This window comes from Lacerta agilis, chromosome 1 (genome assembly GCF_009819535.1).
Source record: "Lacerta agilis isolate rLacAgi1 chromosome 1, rLacAgi1.pri, whole genome shotgun sequence".
In the NCBI taxonomy this organism is placed as follows: Eukaryota; Metazoa; Chordata; class Lepidosauria; order Squamata; family Lacertidae; genus Lacerta; species Lacerta agilis.
Window position 1 is genome coordinate 99,875,740 of NC_046312.1, and position 11,230 is coordinate 99,886,969.

Here is an 11,230-nt window from a genome sequence, read left to right on the forward strand (position 1 = left end):
AATTAGACTGAAAGGGGAGTTCAGGATAATTGTTACATTGGAAATCAAACAGTTACCATGTCATCTCTAACAGGCGTGCATCCTAGTCAAGGCACTTATCAGAGCTGCATTCTAAATGTGTATGCAAAATTCCTTCTTGCAGCAGGATTGGAAATTGTGTGGCTCTGTCTTGATATTGTAGTGAATAAGGAGAAGCCTATGCTAGTCAAAAACATCTTTGTGTATTTTGGAGCACTTGCAAAGATCTGCAGCTGTGACACTTGTACTAGTTTTTTGTTATTGTCGGTTTTTTGGGGGGGTATGTTGAAAATCTATAAGATGTAATTTTTCAAAATTCTCTGTTCAGGGTTCGCTTACTGACTTCTTGAAGGCTAATGTAGTCTCATGGAATGAGCTATGTCACATTGCGGAAAGTATGGCTAGAGGTTTGGCGTACCTTCATGAGGACATCCCTGGTTTAAAAGATGGACACAAACCAGCTATATCCCATAGGTAAGAGATCTCACACACTAGTTGAACTGTCACTACATCTTAAATGTAAACAGAATAAATTAACTTCACATTCCTTCAGAGGTCCAGTAGTTGTATTATTTTATGTGATTGCATGACTGTAAGAAGTATATCATGTTTAGAGTTATGAAAAGCAACATTTGTGTGTTGGTTGCCAAATTTAATTGATAATATTTCTTTTGACAGTTTACATATCATTTATTTACAACTGTAGTGTGCAAAGTACTCATTACGATGAAAATAAAAAAGAGTTAAGAAGATAAAATCTTCATTAAAATAAAAACATTTTAAATAGTATAATTTCCATCTCATTTACCTAATTCCAACCACATCTGATGCAGTCATATAATTAAAGAGTAACAAGTTTTCTTGCCCTTCAATGCCACAAGCATCTCCATGAGAAATACATTCATCCATCGAAACTAATATTGGTATCTAGTGTATTGTTCCACTGCTTATGTAATGGAAAAGTGGCTTTTCATAATGTAAGTATATTTTTTCACATAAAAAAACTTTAGACCACTTTATAAAAAAGCTTCTGAAACAGGAGGAGAACCTCAGGCCCAGGACCCAAATGTGCCCCTCCCCGCACTGCTTTATCTGTTCCACAGGATTCTCCTAAGCCCATCTCTCTCACTGGGCCTTCACCATGCCCTCCTGGAGTGCTTTTGCCAGGCTAGAACATGTCCTTGAACCTTGGTGATTCCTCTTGCTTTTGCCTGGATGGGGAAATGTGTGAGGGAATGAAGCCCACTGGCTAAAAGCGACACCCCCCCTACCCCCCTCTGCTCTAAAAAGTGAGTTTGAAAGTGCCATCTGACACATTTCTTTCTCTTAAATACTATTAGAGTGATACTTACATTATGAAAAGCCACTTTTCCATTACATAAGCAGTGGAACAATACACTAGATACCAATATTAGTTTCGATGGATGAATGTATTTCTCATGGAGATGCTTGTGGCATTGAAGGGCAAGAAAACTTGTTACTCTTTAATTATATGACTGCATATTTTGATGCTAAAAACAGCAGGTGCCTTCACCCCTTCAGTTTAAGACTAGGCCTTGGGAAGAATTCAAAAATAATTGTTTACCTGTGTTGAGTTGTGCCCAACGGCAAGGGGAGTTCGGGTTTTAGTTTTCCCATGCCTCCTTGCAGGATCACAAATACAGAAAAGGTCTGAAACCCCAGCTTTCTGCCCCAGATTTGTGAAGCTTGTGAAGTAAAGTTGGCAAACTGAAAACCTCTCTGAAGTGGCTTATGGTAGTTCTTACAACCATTACTATTCCTTCACTTGGCCCAATGAAAGCAATCTTTTAAAAAGAACAAACTGCGATAATGGCATGAAATGAGCGTGAGTTCAGGATCCTCTCCCCAATTCATATTTTTATCCTTTTAAATGGTTAGGAGAGAAACGGCCTCTCCTTTCTGCCCTCTACTCAATTCTCTATAGTGGAATGGTGGAATGATTTGTCTCCCTTCCCTTCAGGATTTTGAACGGGCTGCAGCAGAGAGATGCACCTTAAGAGCAAACAGCCTTCCTTCTCGTACAGGACTCAGATGGCCCAAGGGTTGCTAGTGATCACTGCTTACAGCTTTGTAAAAGCCAACATTTGTGAGCCCCTGATGACAGTTACACTTAATGAGTAAATCTAAGCTGAGGTTCAAACATATGCAGATGTTGTTCAGCAAGGTATTTTTAAGCTTTGTGATCGTGTAGCAATTTTTATATTGGTGTGTGTTTTCTTTTTTTCAAGGGACATCAAAAGCAAGAATGTGTTGTTGAAAAATAATCTTACAGCTTGTATTGCTGACTTCGGCCTTGCTTTAAAATTTGAGGCTGGGAAGTCGGCAGGTGACACACATGGTCAGGTAAGTTTAAAGTTTAAAGAATTGTGATTCTTTTTGTGATTGAAATAATTTGCCATATTTTCTGAAGTTTTCCATGAGAGGGAGGAGGCTTGTAGAATTGTTGTTAAGAAAATCAGAATAGGTCTATCACATCAGTTTTGAATGCTTTTTTCTCTTGATAAACTGTGGCATAGTAATCATTGACACAAGCACTTTAATACTGCAGAGAAACTAATACTAAGTAGGCAAATTTAAACTTTTAGTTTGATTTCAGACATGGTTCTCCTTCCCCTTATGAAGCCTGAAAGAGATCTAAAACATAGATATATGTAACTTTTGGGGCAGGATGGAGCACACACCTTTGCGAACAGTTCTCGTATCTCTTAATTCCTTTATTTGCCTTTTTGAAAGAATATAGAGGGCTACTGAAACATAAAAAACAATAAAATAATAATAATGCTCTTTTAGTAAGCAATTTTCTGGGCAGCTTACTTGTTAAGAAATGTTATTATTTTATTTTGGTTTAGAATGTAAGCTGTTCCAAAGTCAAATGAAAGACTTCAGACCTTTACGTAATTTCCATTCGAATGGCAATTAACAATGTTTTAAAATTACATATTGTGACCCTAACATTTAGTGATTATTTATTTTCAAGGTTGGAACCCGAAGATATATGGCTCCAGAAGTGCTAGAAGGTGCCATAAACTTCCAGCGGGATGCATTTTTGAGAATAGACATGTATGCCATGGGACTAGTCCTGTGGGAACTAGCATCGCGATGTACTGCATCAGACGGTAAGTAAAATGTATGTGCATTGTACACACATGAACAGGTTGGGGGGGATTCGCTCACTGTTTTACGAGCTGCAATAAAGAGCATTAAATCACTATGCGACTGAGTATATTTCAAGTTCAGAATAAAAGGGACATCTGGAGGGGCTCTTCTGCATCTTACCTTGTGCTGCACTCCATTGCTTTTAAGCTGGGGTTTCCCAAACTTGTTCTAAGCTCACATTCTTTCTGCTGGATACATATAAAGAGAAATTAAAGCAAAACTTGTCCATGAGTGTTGGTACAGAACTCAGAAAACAGCATCTGACCGGAGTCAGCAAACAGCCCACTCATCTTGAAATCTACCCATGTAGGAGGTTACCAGGAGCAAGTAATAGCTTAATCAAATTCTCACTCTTGAAGCAGTCTGTAGTGCAATCTGTTTCTACTCTTTTCTGCAGTCTTTCAGCAATGTGGGAGTGGAGCAGATAATCTTACATATAATTACAGAATGCAGGGTTGAAGCAAGGTGAATTCACCTTACAGAAGGGAGCAGAAGTGGTTTTCCAAAAGGTATTTGTAGATACCTTGCAAAAGCAGAGTGTTGAGATGGCCACCCATTGATTAATACGGATATCTGAACATGTGTGAATGAACTCTGAGTAAGCCCTAAGCCATCAACCCAAACTGATCAAACATAAATGTATTATAGAATAAAATGTATTTCGGGTTGTGTCAGGTCCGCGTTGCGTTGCTCACGAGTAAGCAGGCATGAGTCCGAACTGTCTTTTAACAGTTTTATTGTGCAAACTATTTATACAGTGCAGAGTGATGAAAAACATGACCGTATCGGTCACTAGCAGAATCCGGGAGTGGCCCCTTCCGGCTGGGACCCCAACATAAGAGTTTCGGTATCCCAAATCTCCGCCTCCCCTCCTTGCGTTTCACCCATCTGCGCATTTGGGGCGAAGGAAATGGCATGTCTCCCTCCTCGCCCGCTCTGCGAGGGGGGTGCAGGGTCTCTCCAACACCCCCAGAGCCTTTGCTCTCAAGCCCCTGAGCTGCATGCCCCTCCCCACTGGAAGCCTCGCTGCTTCCTCCGCTGGAAGAGGAGGTGCTGCTGGTCAGGTGGGGCCGGGGCTCTCTGTAGCATCCCGAGAGCCCTTCAACCACCACCCTGCGCTGAGCCGGGGACAGTTCCCTGACAGGTTGTAATTAACTTCAACTGAACATTGGAGTGAGTTGTTACCTTTATAGAAACATCCTGGCATGGCATGTTACCCTCAGCAGTTTTTATTGCTTGGAGGGCAAACTGACTGTTCTTTGGGGACATTGTGTACTGAAGTGCTATAACTATGCCCTAAAAGGACAAACTTAAAAGAACCACTGACCCCAAGTTGCTGCACAAGATGGGCTTCTGGAATATGGAGATTCCCCCATACCACAATTTTTAAGTTCCCACATGCAAGCATTTGGATGGAACATCTTGACTGTCAATATTTTACTGATAATAGAAGCTTAACTGAAATTGTGAATTGAACCCTACATTCTGTAGAAGATAGGTGCATGAACCATTCATTATGCTCAATGAACAGCCATGGGCATGTTGCCAACTTTTAGCCTAGTGATCTACCTAAGCAGCATGGAAGAAAGATGCTTAAATGTGATTTACCTAACAGTTTATCTTTTTTAAAATATAGGACCTGTGGATGAGTACATGTTGCCTTTTGAGGAAGAGGTGGGCCAGCATCCCTCCCTTGAAGATATGCAGGAGGTTGTAGTGCATAAAAAGAAGAGGCCTGTTTTGCGAGAGTGTTGGCAGAAGCATGCTGTAAGTAATATGCTCAAACTTGCAGGGTAATATTGAAGCTTCCATTTGTCATTAAATGAAATTTCACCTGCAGAAATGTTGTTTTAAAAAATCTATAGTGAAACTAAGATTCAGGTATATTTTTGGAGAAGACAAACAGATGTTTAAAAAGTTTTACCATCTTTCAGGTGTTTATTTGAAGGCAGTAACATATTCAGCTGTTTAACATGTTTAACAAGTTCAGGGGGGAAATCATGGGCACAATTGAGCATAAATTGAGCATTTTAAAAGTAATGAATGGGGCCTTGTCACAGTTAACTTAGATCCAGTTGATTTCTATGGGATTACATTGTGACTATCTTCTGCCAGATCTTACTGGTGTTTCAAGTTGGTTAGGTAGAAAGGTAAACTATGTTATGCAGAAGCAACTACAACTGTTGGTCTTGCTCTCTCTGTGTAGTAAAAATCAGATTTATAAAAGAGCATGTAAGAACGATCATTTAAAAAAATGTGAATCATTTTGTGGTACTGTATACTTCAGGTGTTTAAAATAGTAAAAAATTGTCTTGTCTCATAGAGTGCAAAAACTCAAGTGGCTCAGCCACTGTTTGCAAGAAAGCTTATTGAATGAAAATTGGCTTGCAATGTTACTTCTTTGCAAGTTGCCATTAATACTAGCAATAATGTTTCTATATACAGTAATGGTTTCACAGGATTTTTCTCCTTTAGAATGTTAAAAGTTGATAACCATGATCTTGAATTGGACACCTGGTTAATTGGTAGCAAGTGCATGCAAGTGTAATACACTTTCTGCAGCCCCAATCCAAATGCTAGCTGCAGAATTAGGCAGTTTCCAAGCCATCTTCAAGAGCAGCCTCATGTACAGAATGTTTAGAGTTCTCCAAATGGGAGATTATCAACTCTGTTTTTAAATGCGTATGTGTTACTATAAGAGGGATTCAAGTTTCTTCTAAGATTATCACAGGCTTTACAGCTTACGTCAAAAATTGAATGTTTCCATTCTAATTATGTTGTTGATGATGATTACTTTGTATTTAATGTAATTTATACACCTTCCTTTTTAGGGAATGGCAATGCTGTGTGAAACAATAGAAGAGTGTTGGGATCATGACGCAGAAGCTCGATTATCAGCAGGCTGTGTAGAGGAAAGGATTATTCAGATGCAAAGACTAACAAACATTATAACAACAGAGGACATTGTGACTGTGGTCACCATGGTGACAAATGTAGACTTTCCTCCCAAAGAATCCAGTCTATGATAGCTACAATGGTCACACATCTTTACCCATCAGACTCTGAACTGGAGCTGCTAAGCTAATGGGCCTGTTTCTGCTCAACAGTTTTCTCTGCGTGAAATTATGGAATGGTAAGTTTGTCTTTGGAGTGTGAGTAGGAAGACGCCTCCTTGCCCTACTCCAGACATGAATCCAGGAGACTTACTGCATTCCTTGCATATGCCAGAAGGACGTGGGACTGAGAATACAGCAAGGTGATGTTTCAGGAACTTATTTGAAGAACATGGACCTATCCTGGCTAGTGAAATATTTTAAAAGCTGACATTGTATTTCTTAATATGTCAGAGACACTAATTCCTTAAAATGAACTACTGCTATTTTTTTTAAATCAAACATTTCATTTCAGATTTAAGAAAAAAGGGTAACTTGTTTTTATTGCATTTGCTGTTGTGTTTATATAAATGACTATTGTAATGCCAATATGACACAGCTTGTGAATGTTTAGTGTGCTGCTGTTCTATGTAATCAACGTGGGATCTAGCAAAAAAGGCTTCCAAGCATTACTTAACCTCCCTCAACAAGGTATACCTCAGTTCCACCTATGCTAAATTGACAACACTAACAAAACTGAAATGATTGATCTGAATTTTGTAAAATATGTATTACAGATTCACAGTGGGTTTTTTTTAAATAAAAAGATGGTAAGCTGTGCTTCATGCCAACAGACAATGGCCATTCCTAAAACAGTGGTATTAGCCTTTCTGTGTTCTAGCTTGTGCATACAAAAGTATTGTTTGAAATGGCAAAATTCCCTGGTTTTTAGTTTAAAGCTTTATTTTACCTCCACTTCCCAAAATATTGCATACATTTATTTTACTAAATATTATTTAGGTTTGCTGTGTGACAATATTTTAAAGATTTAAGCATGACTTAAAAAAATAATTTTTTATGTGAGCTATGGCACTGGAAAGCTCTTAATTTTAATTCTTTTTAAGGAAGATTTTTTTCCCCCAATCTATGTATGTTAATGTTCTGCCTAGTGTATTTTCTGTTTCACTAAACAGGATACAACACCTTCTGTATCACTGTTTCAGGATCACCTCAGGAAGCTTCATTACCCAGAACTCCTCACTCTTCATGTGTTGCCTTTTGCAGCTTCACAACACTTGATTTTTGGTGCCGACTTGTCAGAGTAATATTTTTCTGTGATGCATAGGTTTGCCCTGTGGTCACTAAATTAAAAATAAGTCACACATTCGCTCTCAATATATGCTTGCCATCAAATGCAATTATTTCTGTAGAGATTACAATGTAGCAGTCTAGAAAAAACAACCCTACAACTTTAAATTTACACTACTGTATTCAAGAATTATAGGCATTTAAGAAGTTAAGCCTTACCATAAAAAAAGAAAACTCTAGTAACTGGGCAGCAGGTAGACAGGTGCCAAAGTACTTCTCAAAAGTAATAATAGACTAGAGTTATTTGATCAGCTACATGTACACAGGCCAAAGTAAGTTAACTGTCTAAAACTAAAGTACAGAACCAACAGTAGCCAGTGTTACAAGATTCTGGTCAGGTGCATTAGACTTTAAAATAGTGTTTTTTAATGTCTCAATCAGAAGTTCACTGTGAATGTTCTTGTAACAGTTATTTATTTAAGCCACAGTGTTTTCTTATGTACCAAATCTCTGGGAACAAATAAGAATTATTTATTAACAAAATTTTGATCACCAAACTTCCTAGGAAGAGCAGTAATAGCAGAGTTGTTTTGTGTGTAACTGGCATACCACCCAGAGGTTTTTTTAATTTATCTTTTTTTTTGTAGCCGTTAGGAACCCCATGGTCTAATTGGGTTAAAAATACTGTTGGGCACAATAGCTATTTTTCTTTGTTGACAGAGGGACTTTGAATCATTATTATTTTTATTTGGACTAAGTTAAATTATGTGCTCACTTCTGATTCTAGGGCTTGATATAACAACTCAAGAAGTCTTGCCTGAAAATATCCAAATGGACAGATATTAGGACAATGTAGGAACTGTGTATTGGTGATTATCCAGAAACATGTAAATACAATAACAATTTTAAAACTCGGATGCCATGTTTGCTTTGGAGAATCTACTCCAATATTTAATAGAGCAGCTTTCCATCAAACACTAATTTCCACCAATATGATCCCTGAGCCAGGTGGCGACTTTTCTCTTGTGTATTTTTGCTAATGCATTTCCGTTTGCAGGTCATATAGGGAAAATCATCAGAACTTGACAATCAAATGGGGTAATGTCTCCACCCCCCCCCCCTTTTTAAAGACTTTTGAAATCCCCAATAAGTACCTTTATTCAGATTTTTAGATAATTATCATGAATTGTTCAGAAAAAATATCTTAATTTTAAAAGCTATTTTGGTAGAATCTGTGAAATTGCTAAAATTCACCAAACTGTAGATCCATATTTAAGATATTTCAGAGAACCTCAACATCTTTCTTTCCAACTTATGCGGAAAATGTAGAGGTGGGCAAGTTTTAAAATGCTTAAGCCAAGACCCACAAATAAAGCCACATATTAAGAGAGAGAAAGGCTGAGCTAGGATGCTCTGCTTTCTGGCAGATATTGTGACCATTGTTGCTTTTTGTATTTGAACCATACAACGTGTGTGGATCTGGCCAGCTCGGGTGGTTTACCTTGTATTTTTGACTCGTGAAGAAAAGCTAGGGCTATGGCTCAAGCTTTCAGTTGTCTTTGGTTTGCCTGTATCTACTTAGTTGGCTGCCATATAATTGCCACAGAATTTAACTGATAGCCAGTTTTGTGATCAACCCAGAAGTCTAAACCCTGCAATATCTTTTCAGTTTGTGTTAGATGCTAAGAACTTATATCACATGATGCATGACTACTCTTTGTACAGTTCCTACTAAATATAACTTAGCATTTCGGAACAGATTGTGCCTCGTAATTGTTGGAGTTCTTTGACCTAGCGTTCTCATTCATGGTGGTATTCTGAAAATGAGTCTGGATTAAAATACACAACATTATACCTTCTTTGATAGCGAAATCCATGTGGAGTAGCTCTTGCATAACTAAGGTGTAATCAGATGTAGTAGTAATAAATATTGTTCATACTACAGTTCTACAGAATAAATTGCTGATTGTAGTTTAACAAAGTGAGGTGACTTGGTTGACCTTTTTCCAGTTTTCTCTTTTTAACCTTTTTAATGCATTTTTATTAGGAATATTTGGTATAAGATGCAGAAAGCTATGTACAGGATTATGAGCAAACAATGATAGTATCCTTGTTGGAACACCATTTACCTCAAGATACTCAACCAGCAGTACGTTTTTGTTTTTTTTAAATGCACACTCAGTCCATATAAGATGTTACCTCTCAAGATATTGGTAAGCAATTATTTTAGCTTTACTCTGTACTTGTCAGTGTTCTTGGCACAGGTGGTTGTACTACTGTCAAATTGCTCTTGCTATTTTTTGGCAAGTATTTAAAAAGAAAATAAACCCCATTCTGGATAAGTGATTGTGAAATATTGTATAAATAAAATGTATGCGCTCTTTCCTTATTCCCACAAAGATGAATAAAAATTTAAGTGACTACTAAGATTGGCATAGTCTTTCTCCCCTGCCCCATTTCAATTTTAATTCTTTGAAGTTATGTACCGTATATACCCGAGTATAAGCCGACCCGAATATAAACCGAGGCACCTAATTTTCCTACAAAAACCTGGGAAAGCTTATTGACTCGAGTATAAGCCGGTTCATCTTTGCCGCTGTGGAGGAGGAACGAGCAGCCCGAAAGCAGCCCTTTGGGCTGCTCCTTCCTCTTCTTCCTTTGCCAAGTTTGCATTTATGCGAGCAGTTCAGGAATGGAACAAGCTGCCTGGGGAGAGTAAAGAACCACGTTCTTGTACACTTCTTAAGGAATGGTTGATTGGGGAGTGCGGGTGGCGGCACGAGCGGAGAGAAAGTGCTTCTTTCTCGCTGCCCCCACCGCCCGCCTCACTCGAGTATAAGCCGAGGGCAGCTTTTTCAGCACAAAAAATGTGCTGAAAAACTAGGCTTATACTCAAGTATATACAGTATGCTGGATGGCATTCAACATTTTACACATTCCCAAGACTTCTGCTTTCTCTGCAATATTTATTCCAGAGGGTCCCCAACTTTCTGGAACCAATGGGAGGGGGTATCTCGAAGGGGAAGGGGAAGTCCTGTTGTGCAAGCAGACCATTGCACAATTCGGTAGGAACATATACGGTATGTATATTGCCCAGTATATTTATAATCTCTTGCTCTGTCATTCAGAAATGGTTGGAAAAAGGGGTGATCCGAACTACTCTATGCATCCTTAAACAGGCCCCTGCTAAGCTGACAACTGCGACTGGCTTTCTCCCACCACCACCAGTGTAAACAGCCGTGTTTAAGATTAGAATAAAAAGACTGTCTTTCTATACATGTTTTAAATTAGTGTATGAAGCCTTTCTAGATGTTGTCATGGCACTATTTTGGTATTCACCCTCATACAATTGCAAGGGTATGAGAGGGGGAGAGCACAACTGCACTCAGTTCTCATCCCTGCCACTTTCCATATACTGGAGCGAGGGCCTGAACTAACAAAACGGCTGTACAATGGCTTTTGGAACCTTGCGTTTGTGCAAACAGGGCTCCTAAATTTGAAGGACAGTGTATTTACATAAACCCTACTTCTTACCAAGTGAGAAAAGGCTCATTCAGAATTTGTCTACCAACATGTAATGAATTCTGGCTGTTGATGCAACTGTCCTTCCTTTCACTCCTGTGATTACAGATTGTCTGGATACAACATAATGGACCAAGAGCTACTGAACTCTCCCTCTATAAGCTGTTACATTTCCCTGATACTAGTAAACAAATAACCATTAGAGAGATCTTGTCTGCTCTTTTGTTGCAGCTAAAGTGGGCTGAGGGAAGAAGAAGAGGAAGTTTGATACTTAACTACCAAAGCAATACAGTACCAGTGTAGCAAAGGCTGCACCATACTCTCTTCAACTG

General features: G+C 38.6%; 1 protein-coding gene across 2 annotated transcripts in view; it reads left to right on the top strand.

Annotated features, from left to right (window-relative positions):
- The window catches only part of ACVR2A (activin A receptor type 2A), a 55,069-nt gene extending 47,464 nt beyond the window's left edge, over positions 1-7,605 (top strand). For both annotated transcript variants that reach the window (XM_033164370.1, XM_033164377.1), the window contains 5 exons: positions 347-492; positions 2,268-2,382; positions 3,017-3,155; positions 4,832-4,962; positions 6,027-7,605. In XM_033164370.1, coding sequence (XP_033020261.1) covers positions 347-492; positions 2,268-2,382; positions 3,017-3,155; positions 4,832-4,962; positions 6,027-6,221 — 726 coding nt within the window. In that variant the 3' untranslated portion in view covers positions 6,222-7,605. The remainder of the gene's footprint in view (positions 1-346; positions 493-2,267; positions 2,383-3,016; positions 3,156-4,831; positions 4,963-6,026) is intronic.
- Positions 7,606-11,230: the final 3,625 nt, after the last annotated feature.